The sequence below is a fragment of the Podarcis vaucheri genome (assembly GCF_965113315.1).
Source record: "Podarcis vaucheri genome assembly, chromosome: 4".
NCBI lineage: Eukaryota > Metazoa > Chordata > Lepidosauria > Squamata > Lacertidae > Podarcis > Podarcis vaucheri.
The window spans coordinates 36,387,331-36,407,509 of record NC_138762.1 but is presented as its reverse complement, the minus strand read 5'-3'; the positions used below and the strand labels follow the sequence as shown (position 1 = coordinate 36,407,509).

The 20,179-nt window shown below is 39.9% G+C and overlaps 1 protein-coding gene across 43 annotated transcripts in view; it reads left to right on the top strand.

The window, feature by feature from the left end:
* The window catches only part of ABI3BP (ABI family member 3 binding protein), a 128,813-nt gene that overhangs the window by 71,080 nt on the left and 37,554 nt on the right, over window positions 1-20,179 (top strand). For 20 of the 43 annotated variants that reach the window (XM_082220943.1, XM_082220982.1, XM_082220946.1 and 17 more), the window contains 15 exons: window positions 349-423; window positions 1,226-1,300; window positions 2,592-2,666; window positions 3,026-3,100; window positions 4,312-4,386; window positions 7,257-7,331; window positions 9,049-9,117; window positions 10,226-10,267; window positions 10,786-10,857; window positions 12,288-12,335; window positions 12,587-12,658; window positions 14,486-14,554; window positions 15,563-15,610; window positions 17,121-17,195; window positions 19,833-19,907. In XM_082220943.1, coding sequence (XP_082077069.1) covers window positions 349-423; window positions 1,226-1,300; window positions 2,592-2,666; window positions 3,026-3,100; window positions 4,312-4,386; window positions 7,257-7,331; window positions 9,049-9,117; window positions 10,226-10,267; window positions 10,786-10,857; window positions 12,288-12,335; window positions 12,587-12,658; window positions 14,486-14,554; window positions 15,563-15,610; window positions 17,121-17,195; window positions 19,833-19,907 — 1,020 coding nt within the window. The remainder of the gene's footprint in view (window positions 1-348; window positions 424-1,225; window positions 1,301-2,591; window positions 2,667-3,025; window positions 3,101-4,311; window positions 4,387-7,256; window positions 7,332-9,048; window positions 9,118-10,225; window positions 10,268-10,785; window positions 10,858-12,287; window positions 12,336-12,586; window positions 12,659-14,485; window positions 14,555-15,562; window positions 15,611-17,120; window positions 17,196-19,832; window positions 19,908-20,179) is intronic. The other 23 variants (XM_082220965.1, XM_082220961.1, XM_082220954.1 and 20 more) reach the window with 18 other exon arrangements.

Below are 20,179 nucleotides of genomic sequence, written 5' to 3'. Positions count from 1 at the left end.
TCTTTCCATACTCACCTTTTATCACACTTCTAGCTTCTACAAAGTCTCCAAACCTTTGTAGAAACATAGTTCATCCTTTTATTTTTAATTTCAGTTATGAAAGCTGCATGGGCTTCCTATCATTTATTATTATTACCCATCTCTTTGCACAACTATCTTTGAGGGAAATTGACACTTGTCACTGGAGCACTGAGTTATGCTTAAGATCAGTGCAGTGTGGTCTGCAACTCCATCACTTTCATCAGCCTTGCGAGTCCATTCCATTCTGTTCATCATTGCAAGAGTGTTGCATGAACGGTTTGTTTAAATTTTGAAGGATGTTAAATGTAACCATGATGCTCTTTTCAGCTTCATCTGAAACACCATTTATTCCTTTTAAATGGAAGACTTCTGCCACTCCAGAAGGATGGCATGTGAGCCCCGGTAATTAAATACTCACTTTATGTATATGCTACAGATGGCCTTTTAAAAACTCTTCTCTGTTCAGCTGTGCAACAGCTACTAGAGCATCAATTCTATCCCTACTTACAGTACCTGGCGGAAAGCCTCATTGAATTCAGTAGGAGTAACTTCTGCATAGACATGATTAGGATTGCATGCTATCAGTTACTACATTTCTGTGATAAATCTGAGTACTGTACTGTGATAAATTTTGATTCACACCAAAAAAACATTTCTTCTGTTTATTTTTTTTCTCAAGAGCTATTAAACCTGGGTTTGGTAATGAAATGCAGATTGTTCACAAATCTATATTACAATCAAAGAAATTTGCACTTTTGCTTTAGATACATTGATTATGAACATGAAATCAATGTATGCAACTATTGATGATTAATTTGAAATTTATTTCTAGCTTTTCCTGCTTTCCAGATCTCCAGAGTTTATTTTCCATTGAATAGTCCATGTTGTATTACTGGGGCTTATACAATCAAGCTCAGAAGAGTTTGTGGGTGTGCCCTCTTCCCTTTTGCCATCTTTCTGTTGAAATAGGGGCTGTTGCTGCCAGTTTTGTACATGAGTCGTTATTAAAATGTGTTTGGTGTATTTGGTGATAACGGACCTTCTGTTTTGAATTTGATAGGTTCCCACCCCCAACCCAATCTTTCTATTTTCACATTAAACATTTTTGTTTTATCAATAAATAGGAAATATTTCACTTCAAGATTGGTAACTTTTAGTTATATTTGTCTTTTTCTGTTCAGTTTGAATTCTCTTCTTTTTCTAGCCACTAATCAACCACCTTTGAAGCAGAATACACCTAAAACTTCTAGAATTACTGAACGATTAAAAGCTGCTCCAGGTAACATTCATTTCCTGGAAAAGTTGTATAACTTGCATTAAAATTCAGTCCCTGAAGAGCCCTGGAAATATTTTTTATTGCCATTTTTCACCACTGCAAATAATAAAAACAGAGTGTACTTTCAAATGTAGTATTTGGCTTACAGCTACAGCATTAATTCTTGAAATTTGAAAACGTTACTGCTCTTAATTGAAATTGCTCATTGAACTGATGCCCAATGAAATATCTGCCCTTTGATCAATTTAACAATGAGCATTTGTGAAACAGTGTGGGCAAATGTGCTTGCTGTTGTTATTTGAAGATTTGCCCCTAGAAATTATAGAGGTAGCCATTTCCTGTTTTCAGCAAAAGTGTGACAACTATTTTAAAAGGCCAATGGCAAATTGAGCAAATTGCTTTTCTGAAGGAAAGTAATGCTTATCCACATAAAAAGAAAACATTTATTTAAAAAAAATATTTATAGTACTTGAATTTGGATGATTTTTAGATAGCTTTCCTTGTGGGCAAAGCACTTGTGAGGTCACAGCTGCAGGGATACAGTGGGGGAGCCATACCAATTCTCCCACTGGTGTATCAGCACATGCGCCATTGTTCCACTTCCTTGCCCCTCCAAGTAAGCAGCAGCTATGCTGTTGTTAGGAAGCTACTGCTGCAGCTACACCGCTCCCCCCAGAAGCTGCTTCTGTCCGTGGTTTGGAACAAACTACAGTTTCCCTTTGTGTCAGGGAACTTGGTTTATCTAAACCATAGTTAGTTAATACAAGGATCAAATTGTGGTTTTGAACTACACTTTTATACCAGCTTTACTAATTTTCTCCACACGTATTTCTTGTGAGAGCTACCACAAGCCTTGTCAATTATGCATTAATACTAGCATTACATAATCAGCATAATCAACCATTACATGAGTAATGAAAATATTATTTAACAGTATATGTAATTGATGGCACTTGAAAGAGTTCAAAGCACTTCACATACGTTATATTTGTAATCCTTATAACAACTTGGTAAGGTAGGGATATTGGAATATTGTTATTCCTATAGATAGATCACCTGGGCATGAGGGAGAATGGCTTTCTTAAAGTCATCTGGTGAGTTACTGGGAAAGAATAGACAAATATGATTTTGCTGTTGTCTGAGGCTTTAAGGGGTATATTTTTTGCAACAAATTTACAATTTTTAAACATCCTGTTTCATCTTCACTTTAGTTTATTTGATTCTAATTTCCTAGGAAGAAAATTAAAAAAGACAGTAAGAAGCAAAAATCTATAATACAACCTGTGTCTTTCAGCTCTGCCGGAAACAGAATTGGTTCCTTCTACACCTAAACCTTCTGCCCATCCCAAAATACCAGAATCTAAACATGGTAATAACAATTCATGCCATGGATTGTAATTATTGTTGTTGTTTGAATTCAAAGTTAGCCTGTCCGAAAGAAACTATGTTGTTGGTTTGAGGAAATACAAAACCCTTTGGGTCAACTTTGTGTAGGCTTCAGTCTTTGCGCGCTACCTCATATATTCATATTCATAAAATCTTTCGGTGAAAACAGTTATAATAAGAAAACCATGCAGGAATCAGAAAAAACCCTATTTTTATATTAATTGCAAGTATTCATATACTGATTCTGGTCAATGGGAAATAGATCTAACTTTAAACATCTTTTATGAATAACTGTCTAATTCCCGCATGATTTATTGCTCTCTCTCTTTTCTTTTTCATCAGCAGAAAAAGAACCTCAATGGGAAGCCACTACACTTAAAATTTATAAAACCCCTGAATTGCCAAGAACAACACAGGGTAATAATTAATTAGGTTTACATGAAGTGAAAGATGAATAATTGTAATAGTTAAATAACTGTGTATATGCCTCCATTTATTCTATAGATGGTTGGTCTATTAAATATGGGCCACATGGAATGGACTGCGAATAGACACTGTCGAAAGCTACAGAACATAGTCAGTTCTTTCCTTTCCCCTTCCTCTCCTGTGCTGCTCACCTGCCTAGTTAGAACATTAGAGGGGAAATGTACTATGGACTTTTTCAGCCCACCCCCTGGGCTGGAAGTCCGACTTTTCATAGCTCACAAGGAGGGCGACAAAGTCAGGGATGTTTCAGTTTAGTCCTAACAATTCTACATGGGTGCAAAAAATATGGTGAAACAGACTTTTGTATATGCATCCCCTGTAGGATCTGGCAAATGCAAATGTACACAGGTACAGTACTTCCCAGTGTTGGTTCTCTGCATGCATTCAGTATTTGGGAGTCTGCCAGGGTGCCAAAACACTGGAGTGGGACCTTTGAACGCAGCACAAAACACAATATTGGTGCTTCGGGTTTTTTATGATGCTTACTATCTCTAGGGTCTGGAAAAAACAAAACAATACCCCCCAACCCCCCAATCATAGAGTAGAGAAGGACTGGGGAAGGCAAGGTTAGCATTCAGACCTTATCTTTGAAAAACAGGTGATCTGTGCTGTTTGTTGGACAGGAAACTGCTGAAAGAAAAATGCATAGCGGTTTGCAGGCATCCCAGAGAAATAGGTTATTTTCTTCATATATTGATCAAGTTCCAAAAAATGGTGAGACTAGTTCTGTGAGCCCAAGAGGCCATGCCTATAACCCTGTGCAGACTTACCTGTCTGACTTGCTAAGATTTGCTTCGAAATATGCACAGAATAATTTTTTTAACTCAAGTAGCAGCCCCTCCATGACGTTTGGCAAACTACTTTTGAGTCTCCCAGACTAGTTTGTAATACGGCTTTATTTTTAAGGGAGAAGGGTCGAAAATAAAATAATCACACAGGGATAGCATAAGCCTGTTGTATACGCCATGCAGTTCTTGGTATCTCAGTAACTGTTTGTTTGGGATACTCCTATGTAGTTTTGGACTTAGGTGAGCACACAACACTGGTTGTGAAGGACTCCCCCTCGTTTGAAGCTCCCAGTGCTATCTGTGCTGCTTTCTTAGGGCAAATACAAATGACCTTTTCATTTTTATTCCTTTCAGCTCCCAGTAAAACAAAAATCCCAGTTTCCAAGCCCCAAATCCCTCCCCATCTGGAAGAGCCAAAGATTGTACCGGGTAATTGCTATGTACTTTCCTATAACTATTTTATTCCACAGCATGGATCAAGCTTTCTTCTAACGGACTTGGACATGCAGTTCACAAAAACAGAACATGTGTTGTTCGTGTGCATTCATTCTTATATAATCTTAGAACATGTAATGCAATATAATTCCATTTGTAATCGCAAGTAACAGTCTGAGATTAAAAACAGCTTCTAGACACCAAATTAGATGTTGCTGTCATGTCAAAGCTTATGGTTCTGTTGTTTTGTAAGTTAAAATATTGTAATGGGGTGAATTAAGTTGCCATTACCTAATCTGGCTCAGGTTTGACAATTAAGTTAACGTTGGTTGATTTGCTAGCTCAGTCACTACTAGCAATAAATAATGATAGGGATAAAATTCTGAAAGAGGTTTCAAGAAAAATACCAACGAAAACTCAATGAAAGAATATTTTGACTGGAAATAAGTGCTATGCTGCTTCGATTCCATACAAAGCAGTATGGTACTATGGGTGCTGGGGCTCGCCTGACCTCCCAGCAGCTGAGTTACAGCTATTTATTGGAAGGTGAGGCAGCAGGGAGATTTGTGTGGTGCAAATGTACCACCAGGAGAGCCGTATTGGCTGTGCCAGTTCATTTGCCCAGCACTGATCTCATCCCTCTCCTTCCTGATAAGCAGCAGTGACTCAGCAGTCAGCTGCCCCCTACTTATGTAGATATTTCAGACCCAAGCAAATATTTTTATTTTTCATGCTACCTCTGTTCATGAGAATTTCTGCAGAACTAAACAGACTTATGTGATACATACTAACATTTTGATATTTTTCATATTACAGCTTTGAGAAAGCACAACTAAACCATTCAATCTTAATATGTTCCTCGAAATCTGGCACTTTAATTTGCAATAACCAATTTCTTCAACCTGTGATGGCCAGACCCACTCTAGCCCAAGCTCTTTGGGTGAAATTTCCCATTTAGCTATGACTTAATCATCCTCTCACAGTACTTTGACCAGAAAATCCCATACATTTCTCCCACCCCCAAAAAATCTAGGTATGTCTCCAATGTGAAAGCAGGGACTTCAAAAACGTCTACTAGGCTTAAAGTAAAACACATAGTATAGGAAGGTGCCATGTGCAGCCCAAGGACTTTGAATACAGAGGATAAACACACACAGGCACATATAGTTGGAAATATATTTTCCATTCATATATACTATCAGCTTTCAGTCAATAAGAAGTACAGCTGTGCTCTGTGCAACATGTGGTCTTCTCCATCCATGTGTAAAGATTAATCCAGAGATTTAAATGAGAGGCAACAGATGTGCCTTTCTCAATGTAAACTGAAATTTCCATATTGTTTATTTTCTTCATGCTTTTGTAGAGTTGAAGGAAAGTCATAGAATTTCACCAAGATTGAAAGGGGAAACTGGCCATTAAAATGATGAGATGCTTTCCACTTGGATAAGTACCATGCATCTATTTTTAGTTATGAGTCAGAAGTAGAACGGGGTTTGTGTTACTTGATCTCTACCCTAAAGCTTGCCCTGTCTCCTACAGGTCAGCTACTCTCCGGTGTACTCAGCTAAACATACAAATCTGAAATATTAGCTCAGGGGAGTCAAAAGCAGTTGGACTTCCTGTTGGTGACACAATTCCCTTGTGTACTGTTTGCCTTAGCACTAGAGAGGCTTAAATGTGCCAGGTTGACAGTGTGTGTGTCTTGGAATGGATGTTGACGACTGATGTATTATTTTTCACTTTCTTAGGAGGATAATATATGCTGTATGCTAAATATAACACGTTCATATTTCTATTAAATTAGCCTCAACATTCCTTTCCCTCTTGTTAAGCAGCAACCTGCAGAGTTGGGCATTGTCTTTCCCTTTTAAAAACGTATGGAAGTAATGAAACATTTTGGTTTCATGGATTGTAGACTTTTGCTCTTATCCTTAAGATATTCCACTGGAAGAAGCCTCATTTTCTCCACTTGTACTGGTACTGGATCAGGCTGTATTATTCCAACTTTAAAAGAGTACTACCTTCTGCTTTTCATTGTGCTTGAATAACTCAGCCACATGATCTTCTGAATTCTCCGAAGCAGGGGTGAGGTATCTGTGGCCTCCATATGTCATTGGAATATCATCAGCTCAAGCCAACATGTCCAATGGTCAACCCAACAATGTCTGGAGGGAAGACTAAAAACTTCCTGCTCTGTTTTAGAGAACTATAGGTGCCACTTCAGATGTTTTGAATTAGTAAAATGAGAGCAAATATGAATCTGCTTCCATCTTCTAATAACTCGCTTTGGAGGAGGACTTGATATTTTGTATAATATCATATTTGCCTTTAAATTGTTTATGTTTCTCAGGGCAAAATACATCAGACTAAACTATTTTATCTGCACGATAACCTTGAGTGAAATAGGCTGAAATACGGGTTTGTCAAAGACCACTAAGTTAACATTAGAGCTGAGCAAGGATTCAATCCCACAAGAACATAAGAAGAGCCCTACTAGATTAGACTGAAGTCTACCTAGTTCAACATCCTGTTTCCCACAGTAGTCAGCCAGATGCTCAAGGGAAGCCCATTGGCAGGATGTGAACCCAGTAAATAGCCTATTGCTGCTGAGTATCCAGCAACTGATACTCAGAGACTTGCTACCTCTGAACCTCTGAAAGCCATGCTCTCCATGCATTTTCTAATCAAGGTCTCCCAAATTAAATCCAACAGTGATACTACACTACTTGATTATATTTATGATTAGGTAGACAGTCCAAAAATGCCATTAAAACAGAGTATGCTGCACATTATTTGAATACAGATTCTAAAATCCTGAACTCTCGGATTTTCCTTTTTTAAGAGACTATCCTTTACTCCAACAGTTACCAGCAAATTGCTTCCAGTTCCCACCACAACTAAGATTTCTCACACTGTCGGACATCCAGGGGCAACAATGGGTAATATATTTTACTTCAGCTAATTGTCACTATCCAGCTGGTTCTTTTAATTTCTTCTCATTACTACAAGGAACCTTTCATTTACTACAAGTGCATTTTCTACCACAATTTCATCTTTAGAATTTTGCTAGCCTTTCAAATTTTAGGGTTAGTCTACCATAACATCCACCTTAGACATTGCTGCTGCTGCTGCTGCTGCTGTTTTAGGAGAGTAGTTCCCATGTACAGTATGTGAAACATTCCCTATCCTACTAGCCCCGTATTTTCTGCAAAAATCTTCAAGATCCTTTTCTTGCATGGGTGAAACTCTTGACCACTAAGACATGAGAAACCAAGTCTATGACATGGATGCTACAGTTGCCACATATTGCAGACATTTGTGGCATACCAAGACTGGAGCAACAGGGATCATGAGCATGGCTTTGACAGAGTCAGGTCTATACGTCTGCCTGTCTCTTCTGCAAAGCTGCCAACTCCTCAGGTCAATAGACTGCTGACAAAAAAAAAAAAAAACCACACCAAAACCCAGTGCTCCTATATGATGTACCATAGTGCTATCAGTATCTCAGACTTGAGACAGAATCTATTGCAACACTTTGCCTTCCCAGAAAACAACAACACATTTATTTATTTATTGGCCCACTTTGCACTAAAGCATGTCATAGGAACTCCTGCTGAGTATAGAATAATTCAAACCAATGCACTGGAGTGGAATGTCATATCCTATTAAGCAAAGCTTGACAGTTTAACTTGGTTTCACTGCTAGGAATTACCGTAGACACATCTAGTTAGCATCTGAATCCCCTCAGCTCCAGTCTTCCTCCCAACTGCCAAATCCTCCAGCCTGTCAGCTTTTATCATACTTCCACAGTCATTGCCAGCAAAAGTATTTGGTAACCCAGCTGCGAAAATTTGTAAACTCTATACATTAAATTAATTTTAATCTCAAAATAAATAGCGCAAGTACACTTAGTCTGATTGCCCTTTTGTTTTACCATTAAATCCATAAGGAATCTTTTAGGAATATTTTTGTTTAAAATGTTTAACTGACACAAAACCGTCATATAAAACCCTCCAGAATCAAATAAACTTTCATAATTAGGTTTGAATGTTGATGGTTTGAATCAACTGGTTATTCAAACCAGACTGGCTCAGAAATTTCTGTGGAATCGTGGTTAAATAGATGATGCGCCTGAGAAGGTACAAGCAGACTCTGTAATATATTGAGTTCCGATGTTTTAAAATAAATCATACCAGATAATCAAGGGGAGTAGTTCCTCTGAATGGTGGAGTCCTGCTCAGGGGAAAGAGTTTGTAAAAGGCACCATTTTGCTGTGGCTCAGCAAAAAATTAAAGCTGAAACAATGCATCTTAAAAAAAAAAAGGTGTTTGTATGTTGGATATAACAGGACAGACTTCATATAGAAAAACGTCTCCTTTCGAGCATGAACAGTAGGAGTGCTTCCATCCTTGTGGAGTACACTTGAGAGTTCTGGAGAGATGAAAGGTAGGAGATATTGAATGTTGGCTCAGTGCATCACAAGAACATGTCGAGTAAGAGAGTAAGCCCCACTGAAGGCAGCAAACTTACTTCTGACTAAACATGCAAAGGAATGCACCATCAATCTTTAAGATAAATGTCATCTGAACCATATGATGCAAACACATCCTTTGAGCTGGCATGCGCTTGAATTATTTACCGATGTTTTTTCCCCAGCTGTAACTGAAGCAGATCATTTTCCTTTTAAACCATCCACAGCACCAGAACCCTCATTTACTAAATCTGGTAATTATGTGTTTTTACAAATGGGCTTAATGAAACCTTCTGTGATGTCATTGCTGGTAGAGATTTTGTTGGTGCTACTCACGTAGGCATTCCTTGTTCAAGCATAGTCCCTGAATAGGGCTCTGGTGGTATGACTGCAAATATACTGCAGGTGCCATGTTGATTGGTCACTAGACTGTTTCCTGTCTAGACTCCCAGCAATCTAGATCTCAGCATTTTGGCACTTTGGATTGTTAGATTGTGAGCAATTGATCCTGCCTGCTGGGCTGACGGTCTGAAACAATCACAAACATGGCCTCTGGTTAACAGTTTGACTATTCAACTGTTTTAACATTTCCAGATGTTCTTGAAAAATGTGAATGGCAGGTCTGATTGAATAACAGAGCAAATCAATTACAAATAAAAATATAATAGGCAGTAACTGCCTCTCAGAGAGGTACATTTCAAAACGAGGTTGGATAAGGCATTTGATTGTATGTATGTATGTAAAATATCGCTCTAGTCCGCCTTTCCCAGTGTCAGAAAAGTATTTTGAAAACTAATACAATAAATAATCCATTAAAATTCTATGACTGCAAAAACAGAACGATTACTGAAATAATAGCAACATCCATCCATCCACCTATCCCCAAGCCTTCACAAACAGGGTAGTCCTTACAGAAGCAAGTGAAGCAGGAGTGGTTAACTGTTTTCAGGATGAAGGGCACTTTGACCCATGGACAACCTTCCACATCCTGCATAGCAAGGTGGGAATGACGAAGATGGGAAACCACTTTCCCCCCCATATTTTTTAAAAAATTGTAAACAAAACACCACAGAATTATTAGACCCTAACAGAAATCTCTTGGTTGACCATACATGAGCCACAGATTAGCCACCCCTGACCTAAAGATGAAGAGGCAGAAATGTATTTCCAGATTGTGGATCTTCAGTAATATTTTCTTGCGTGTATGTTTTCCACTGTTAACTCGCTTGATTCTAAGATTTTGTATCAAACTCTGACTTTAAAATAGTCGTATAGCCTTATGTTTATATAGGGTAATGCAATAGTTACATTCATTCTGAAAGGTTTCCCTCATTTTAATCATTACCTTTTTTTCTGGCGCAGTTTCGGAGCCTATTACATTTAGCAATGAACTTCCAATAGTAGGTAATGGTGTTTTCCTCGTGCACTGACTGGTCTTGTTCACTTTCTTTTCTCAGAAACCATTTGCATTTTCTCCTTCTGAAAGGTCATCTAACACCATCCTTCTCCCCCCCCCATTAAAATTCACCCTTTCTCTAGGTATGTTGATCACTTAGCACATTTGTAACCATTTTCATTTCCACCCCACAGAATTACTTTTTCTTTCCTCGCACAGTGATTCTGTCACCTTTTGAAAACAGCTGGAAGTAGCCACATTACACTGCAGTCAAGTCTTTCATGTGTGATGCGCAATCCTTTTTTAAGCTAGGCTCCAGAAATGGCCACGAATCATATGAATCACTTTAACCAACCTTATACATGTATTATGGCAACTTTCCTTTCGAAAGTCTCTTGTGTTGTCTGCCTTGGTACACTTCTTTCCCACAGCATGATTTTGTTTCATCACCTTCACCTTCGCATCTGAAAAGCCAGAGCCAAACATATTGGTCTTTAACAGCTCCTAACCAAGTTTTCTCTTTCAGCTCCAGAAGTCAAGCATCATGTTTCGAGTCCTAAGACAACCATTGGCCCTCATCTGCTGCATACTAAACCTGGTAATTTTCCTCAGTTGTCACATTTAAAATGGTCTGTGTATGCATCTCAGTAACATTGCATGGGTGTAGTTGCCTTTGGTAATACATGAATACACCCCATTCAGTTTAAAGAAAATTTTGCAACCAAAATGAAGTGCAGGATTTCATTCTAAGCCCATAATGGCTTGCATTCAGTGGTGCCCTAGCAAGAGCAGAAGGGGCAGTTTCAGACCCTCTCCTTCACATTGCATCAAACACCAATTCAGAGGGTCCTCTGAGGGCTGCAGGTGCTTTTGTGGAAAGAGAAAGTTGGGAATGACGCGTTCTGCAAATGGAACTCTTTTTCCAGTTCTTTGGATCTAAGACATTGATAGTAATTATATAATGATCTCGTTTTGGGGTGCTTGAGCATTTTGTTTGGTCTACATTTTTAAGCAAACTGATTTGATCTGCACTTCCAGGACTAATATTATCTTTACACAGAATATAGTTAAATGTTTCATTCTCACACACTTCTCCGAATTTTGCAATAAAGACTCTCCTCCCTGGAAGAGAGGGGAGTGGTTGTGGGCGGGAGACCGAGCTCCGCCCCTGGTAGGGGGCATTAGCCCCCTCCCCTCCTACCTGGCTGGCGCCCACGCTCACCGGAGGTGGCCAACCAGGTGCCTCCGGGGGGCATGTGTAGCAGCTTAATGCTGTGGTGCCAGCTCTGCCTCCTCCTCATTCGTCGTCGTCCCTCAGCGAGTCCAATGCCTAAGCCAATACCTTTTCATTGTTGTAATCAATAAAGTTGTGGCCTTTTCTTGCCCATTAACCTTATATCACGTGTCCTTGTGTATTTATTTCACATAGCGGGGTCGGGCCCTCGATCCACAACAGTTCTTTGCTCAAAAAATTACCAAAACACACATATAAAAGCATGTTTTAAGTTAAAATGCATACAAAGGTTGAGGAAGAAATAGAATGATTCCTCCATCCTTAGCATTATTATAAAACCAGGCCTCTTACAAGTATGTTGTCAAGATAGCCTCTTGTTACCCACCCCACAATTGCCATTTCACATCTCCGTGCATAATCATCACTGTTGATGTCTGACCACTTTCCTTCCTTTCCTCACTTTGCTCATTAGCATGACATCTAGATTATCCTTTGATTTGATACAATTTTGGAAAGAAAATTATTAAGAATACATGCATGGACATTTTAAAGGCACATAGATTAATAAGTATTGATTTATCTTTAGTAAAATTTAATAATTCTTCTGATCTACCAGCAGACATTAGTAATATTGTTTTCAGTGTAAATTAAGATTTTTTTCATATTTGATTTTATACGTTTACTCCTTGTTATGTTTTACTATTTCATTTGTCATTGTTCTGATGATTTTGTTCGTCACTTTGGCAAGAAGCATCATTTATTATATATAAAAGTTTTGTTTTGTTTTTGTATAGATATGAAACCTGTTGCACATAGAACTGAGCCACCCAAGTCTGAACTAGGTAATGATGCTTCACTGAAATTTACATTCTTCTGTTTTTTATTTTGATTTTTTATTGTTGATGTATGCCGCTCTGAGTACACTATCAACAGAAGATAAAAATATGTAAACATTAAGTAAAACCAAGTGGTATTATAGGAAATGCATTTTAGTTTCTGAAATGCACATGTGTCTTGTTCTTATCTCATATGTGACTCAGACAAGACAAGCCTAATCTCAGATCCACCCCACCCCCCGTTTTGTTTCCAACAGTACCATTTATTACGGACTTGGACTCAATTAACCTCCATATTCATGTTTTCAATGGTCCCAAAGCTACTCCGGGTAATGGATTATTTACTTCCTTAAAAAGTATATTTTATCTGTTTATCCTTCTTACAACTTTATGAAACACTAATTGCACTTTGATTCTTCTGCTTGTCATGACTTCCAAACCATTTCTTTGCTGTTCCATCAAAGAACAACCACCACCCCCAAAAAATCTTCTTCATAAGAAGATTGCCATCAAACACAGCTTCCACACTTCTCTATACTTTTTGGTCAAACTTCATTCTATTCGATTTGAAGATGGCACTGTGTACACTTAGTAAGTTCAAATGTTTTGATTTTCATTTCATCCAAGCTCTTCAGTGGTGTAACAACAAGAACAGAAGGTCCGAATTTGAAAGCTGGTAATTTTTTATTAATTTTTTATTAATGGGACATGGGTGGCGCTGTGGGTTAAACCACAGAGCCTAGGACTTGCCGATCAGAAGGTCGGCGGTTCAAATCCCCGCAACGGGGTGAGCTCCCATTGCTTGGTCCCTGCTCCTGCCAACCTAGCAGTTCGAAAGCACATCAAAGTGCAAGTAGATAAATAGGTACCGCTCCGGCAGGAACATAAACGGCGTTTCTGTGCGCTGTTCTGGTTCGCCAGAAGCGGCTTAGTCATCCTGGCCGCATGACCCGGAAGCTGTACGCCGGCTCCCTCGGCCAGTAAAGAGAGATGAGCGCCGCAACCCCAGAGTCGGACACGACTGGACCTAATGGTCAGGGGTCCCTTTACCTTTACCTTTAATTTTATTAATGTGTTGCTGATTCACTTGAATTTATCCAGTATTTTGAGTGTTTGTTAAGCAGCTCCTTTTGCATTCATTTTGTGTTCATATCCTAATAGTATATATAACTACTCTCAGTTTTACTTTTATGTAAGAGTATTTGTTATCTTTCCTTCATCACAATGCAATACCAGGGCAGAGCAGGAAAATAAGAAAATCACATCAATAGCAGTCATCAACAAAAATCCAGAACTCATCCTATAGATAGAAGTGGAACCACTGACTCACCATGCCTCCAACTCTTGAACTGCAGTCAGTCTAGCAGTACAACGGTTGAGAGATTAATAAACAACAGTGTCCTACTTGTCTCTCTCCAAATCCATCTGATCATATAACTGAGTGACCCAAATCTGTTTCATTCCCAAAGCTAGAATTAAAGTGAGACTGTAATGGGTCCAGATAAACCACTTCTTCCAATAGCACCTGAAGTTAAGCAGCTACCACCTTCCCTAAGAAGGAAATATTTGCAATTGGGGGATTTGCCACAAACCTCTTGATCCACAAGGGCTTCTTAATTAGTGGTCAAGCCATCACCTCTTGCAGTGCACCACTCATTTAAGGATGCTTTCAGCATTCCCTGGAACGATCCTTTCAACCCCTTCTGGCTGCATTGTATCAGTCAAGCTTTGTGCCATTGGTCACAAATTTCCAAGGGTCTTATCTGCCTTCTCCAGCCATAAAACCTGAAACTGATCCAATGACACCTGAGCAGATGGCGCACTTCTCTAATCCTGCCCCTGATTCAATACCTAGTCATGGAGTTTTGCCAAATCAAAGCAGTTTGGGTCTCTCTGGATCAATATTTGTGTGTTTAAATGTCTGTCAAGTTTCCAAGGGCAGCCAGCCTGTTGTACCCATTCTTATAATCTGCGCCTAAAGTCAAAACATGCTTTTTAAAAATTCCTTTGCATGTCTCTCCTTTATCCTTCTTCATTATCTTTAGTAGGAAGTAAGACAGAGGCATGTTGTACCCACATTCATTGCATCTGATCTCACACTATGATTTCTGAACAATGTACCAATTTATAACTTGCATGCTCTATTTTGTTTCCAGAAGAAAGAGACCCTGTGCCTTCCAGACCAAAAACTTGGCTCAGCCCTGATGTGCCCCAGACCAAGCCTGGTAAATTCATCTTTGTTTTGTATGAATTCATTCATCAGTATAGCTTTTTATCTATTTTGGCACAGCCTGGAATACTTCATTCTTTTTCCTAAAAATGCAGTCAAATATTCTAAGGGGGCAGAACAGGGTGTTTGCAGGCTTTTATACGTGATTTCACTGACACACGCGGTGCCTCAGAATGTAACCCTTGCATAAACGGGGGGGGGGGACTGCCTGTACTTATTTCATTTTTAGAACCCTCTTCCTCCCAACTGCTAGGCGCTAGGACACACCCCACATGGTGCAGTCTAGAGAAACTGCACAGAATTACAGTGCAGCTAGCAAAATAGAAAGAAGCATGAGTACTGTGGTCTACTGGAAATCCCCTTCTCTCTCTTCTTAAGGAAAACAGCCTCTGTAGTAGCTGCACTTGGAACTTCATCCTTGGGAAAATAGTAAAGGTAAAGGGACCCCTGACCGTTAGGTCCAGTCGCAGATGACTGCGGCACTCATCTCGCTTTATTGGCTGAGGGAGCCGCCGTACAGCTTCTGGGTCACGTGGCCAGCATGACTAAGCCGCTTCTGGCAACCAGAGCAGTGCACGGAAACGCCGTTTACCTTCCCACTGCATACTTTCAAACTGCTAGGTTGGCAGGAGCAGGGACCGAGCACCGGGAGCTCACCCCATCACAGGGATTTGAACCGCCGACCTTCTGATCAGCAAGTCCTAGGCTCTGTAGTTTAACCCACAGTGTCACCTGCATCTCATGCAGGGAAAACAGTAAGAAAACACAAAATAATGTACATTCATTGCCACTACACTGGAAATACTTCCACTTAGAGTTATCAGAGGACAAACTTGTACCCACTTGAAGTTGTAACTTGAAGTTAATAAAAATAAAGTGCATTAAATGAGTGCTAGCTGCAAATGAAGCAAAGCTGTTTTTTTTTCATGTTATGCTTATAATGACTTGTAAGCTTATTATTGAATACATGCCTTTTTATTTACTAATGTTATTGATGATGCAGACATGGAAGCAGTTACTTTTAGAACTGAACAACCAAAGTCAACAATGGGTAAAACATTTTAATCATGGATGATCATATTTGCTTGCCTTCATAATTTCCAATAGAATTTCAAATCCTTTCTGTACCATACTGTACTTTCTTGTTCATCATTTCACCTTGACATTCAGCTTTCTTAGCTGCTAGTGTCTCTTCCATAACATTACTAAAATCACCATGCTGCACTGGGCCTAGAAAAGGATGACATTGCACTGAAACCCCACATCTTTTAAAATTGGACTCCTAAAAGATTTAGGGGACGGGGTCTTGCAGAGTATATGTTCACAAGGAATCACAGCAACTCGAACCCAGAGATGCTCTTTGGCTGGCAAAAATCTTCCTCTGCTCTTTCTGACCTACCATAAGAGTGTTGTTTGAGCAAAGTGACCGAAATATAATGAAGCCATTGCAGCTGCAGAAGACAGTTGCCCTCTTCAGATGTTCTATATTTGTGTTAAGTACACATGCAAGAGGAATACCCAAGCTCCACTCCCCATCCGGATAAAGCCATTCCTGTCGCTCTCCATGAGTTGGAGGGCAAGCTTCACAAGTGGAGGTTCCTGAGGCATTTTATTGCTCTGGGAAGTCACAGCTTCAAAATATGAAGAGAGATTGCAGGAGCATAGGAGGCTACTCCCTTAAGAAGATCGCCCTCAGCTGAAACAGTGATAGGGCTTATGTTAGCTCTAACCCTTGCCCCATCCAGCCTTGCATGTTCACTTACGATTGAGTATAGAATGCCTAAAGAGGTCCTTTGCACAAATACTTTTCAAGACCTTTCAGTGGCCCACTAGAGCCTATATGCTACAGCCTGAGACAAAACAAGATGTGATGAAAAATACCACTGAGGTAAAGGTAAAGGTAAAGGTACCCCTGCCCGAACGGGCCAGTCTTGACAGACTCTGGGGTTTGTGCGCCCATCTCACATCTATTGGCCGGGGGCCAGCGCTGTCCGAAGACACTTCCGGGTCACGTGGCCAGCGTGACAACGCTGCTCTGGCGAGCCAGAGCCGCACACGGAACGCCGTTTACCTTCCCGCTGGTAAGCGGTACCTATTTATCTACTTGCCCCCGGGGGTGCTTTCGAACTGCTAGGTGGGCAGGCGCTGGGACCGAGCAGCGGGAGCGCACCCCGCCGCGGGGATTCGAACCGCCGACCTTTCGATCGGCAAGCCCTAGGCGCTGAGGCTTTAGCCCACAGCGCCACCCGCGTCCTGGAAGCCTATTATATGAGATCATGTTGATTTGTTTTCAACTGCCTCGTATTATTTTTCATTCTGTATTTTAGAGTTAGACTTCAAATCTCTCTGAACTGCTAATTCCATCAGTGACTTTATGCCTTCATTTATATCACCCATCTTCATTCAGCATGCACACTCTAATTATCACTGGTGGCTTATTATTTGTTGTTACTTCTTATGCATATGTTTTGTAGAAGTGATGCTTGTGGGCATCCGCTCCTACTTGCATTTGGCAGCCCTGTGGTATTGTAGTAAAATGGCTCATGTTCAATTCCTTTTAGTTCCTAAAGAAACTCGCCGTGTCCCTGCCAGACCAAGAACATCTCCCAGCCCTGGTTTAATAACAACCAAGCCTAGTAAGTGGTTCATTATTTTGAGTTTCTGCTCAATTATATTCAGTATGTGATTACTACTAAGAACTATTTAACATATAGAGGTGCTTCATGAATATCTACTCAGGGAAAAGACTTCAAAATAAATATAAATGCAACAACAACAACAACAACAACAACAACAACAACAACAACAACAACAATAATAATAATAATAATAATAATAATAATAATAATAATAATAAATTTATTTGTACCCCACCCTCCCCGGCTGGAGCTGGGTTCAGGGCGGCTAACATCATAAAACTAAAACAGTATACAAAGAACATAAAAACAGGCAATAAATTAAAATACATCTTAAAATTAGTTCAGAGCAAATTAAAATCTGGACAGATGGCAGTCCACGGGTAAAATTGAGAGTAGTTAATATTCTCCAGGGCCAACTGTTACCACTGGTCTTATAAAGGACTTGTGAGCAGGCTAGGGGGCTTTTTTGATGCTTGTTCTTACACAGAAAGAAAAGAATCAGACTGAACCCCAACCAAAGGTCTGGTGGAACAGCTCCATCTTGCAGACCCTGCAGAAAGATGTCAAATCCCGCAGGGCCCTGGTCTCTTGTGAGACAGCATTTCACCAGGCTGGGGCCATGGCCAAAAAGGCCTGGCTCTGGTCTAGGCCAGTCTAATCTCCCTGGGGCCTGGGATCTTCAGGGTGTTATTATTTGCAGACCTTAAGGTCCTCCGTGGGGCATACCAGGAGAGGTGGCCCCCGATCACTGAAATTTACTAGCATCTTAAAATACAGGGGGAACCCTCCTTGGTTCTGTTGAGGCTAACACTGTCCATCTTTTGGTGCCAACTGAAGACCTTCTGAATACGCAGACCTTCTGAATCTGAAGACCTTTGGTGCCCTTCTGAATACGTACATTGATATTCCTCACTGATACACAGTGATCACTGTATTTTTCTATTGTAATGGATTAGTTTGGCGGTTTCAACTGCATCATATTTTATTGTATTCTATGTCGTTGTTAATGGCCCTGAGATCATCTATGATGAAGGGAGCGATATGGATTTTAAGAATAAAAATAAAAACTTTATAAAACAAAGAACAATTACAAAAACATTATAAAATATGTACATAAATAATAGCCATATAGCTATATCTATGTTGAGTCTCTTAGCAGTTGGCATGCTCAACAGATAACACAATATCAAAGCACGGGATGAATCACTGCTTAGCAACCAGAACAATGTTTCCCCTTTCTAAACACACTTTTAGCCAACTGAACAAGTCATTTATCTTGTACTGCCTTCTGTAAACAACATTTCCATACATAATGTGCTATGTCTTTTATTCCGCCTATGTAGCCATTTTCTACTTCTAAGAGTCAGTGTTATTCGACCCAACAATGCAAGTTGTTGTCTGGCTTAAGCGACTTGCAGTAACAATTTGGATATTGGCCAAGTACAGATATTATGGGTTATAAGGGGGCCATGCACAACTTATTTTATAATCAGCATATCATTCTGTATCTTGGTATCAATACACATTTGATTGACTTCCAGCTTTTCTTTCTGTGTGGGAAGGCCTTTTGTAGAAATCTGTTGTTGTTTTTTTAATCTTCGGATTTTTTGATTACTTTAGAAACACCCACTACATGCATTTTAGATTCTCTGCTTGTTGAATAATTTTTTCTTCTTTTTAACCAGCAGTTAATAGTTAGCATTTGTCCTAAGGTAGTTCGTTAAGCGCCCTTCTCTGCCAATAGATCTGTTGGAAATGCAGGGAGAAGGAGGCAGTAGCTGCAGTCATTAATGCAAGGATGGAAGAACCAGTGGCTCTGACCACTGGGTTTTTTTCTTTTCTTTTTTAAAAAAAGGCTTAGGGGTACTGTCATTTTGACTCAAGAAAATCACCATTTTAGAGTTCAAATTGGGAAAAATAAATACAGCAAATGGACAAAAGTACAAAGAACATGCATTACCTCATATTACACAGCTGACAGATCACAGTAACTTCACACATTAAATGCTCGCTTCCATCTGAGACTCGGGAAAAACCATGACAAGAAATGAGGCTGCCATCAGGGGTAGCAATGGAACTGATGATTTACTGTGCTAGAGAATAAACTAAAATATTTTAATTTTTTAGTTTCTTCTCCCGTTAGATTCACAAAATGTTTAGGGGTATGCATACGCCTGCGTACCCCCAGGGAAAAAGCACTGGCTCTGACCATTGGCCATGCTGTCTGGGGCATAGCTGCCAACATTTCCCTTTTTTTAAGGGAAATTCCCTTATTCTGAATAGGATTCCTGGCAAGAAAAGGGAAAAGTTGACAGCTATGGTCTGGGGCTGATGGGAGTTCAACAACATGTGGAGAACCCCAGTTTCACCATTCCTGCCTTAATGGCACTCGCAAAAAAGGGCTGCAGCATGATATGCGGATCTGCTGCAAAGCTGGTTCAGCAATTTCCCAGCAATTCCATTTGTGAGGAAAATCATTATTCTGTCTTGTGCAGTAGGCCAGAGCCCTTTCCTGAAAATGTAGCACAGAAACGTAATCGGATCCAGACGAAAACTCAAAGGTGATAGTTTGTTGCATCAAGAAGAAATAGGATGGTATAGATGCAGCTTTAATTCAACTTTTGTACCTTTCAGGTCAAAAAGGGAGTCGCCGTGTTCCACCCAAGCCTAAAACGTCACCCAGCCCAAAAACACCTCAAACAAAACCAGGTAAGCACATCACTTTCAACAATTATTTTACCTCAAAGTGTGTCTTTGGCCAAACCTGTCATTGAAACTTACTTTTGCAGTAGTTCACTGTTTATGAATGTATAAAACTGTCGTATACTGAATCAAGACATTGGTCTACCTAGCCCAGTATTCTGTACTCTGACTGGCAGCAGTTCTTTGGGAACCAAAGCAGAGGCTCTTTCTCATCCCCAGTACCTGATTTTGTTTTAACTGGAGATGCCAGGGATCGCATCTAGAGCCATATCCAAATG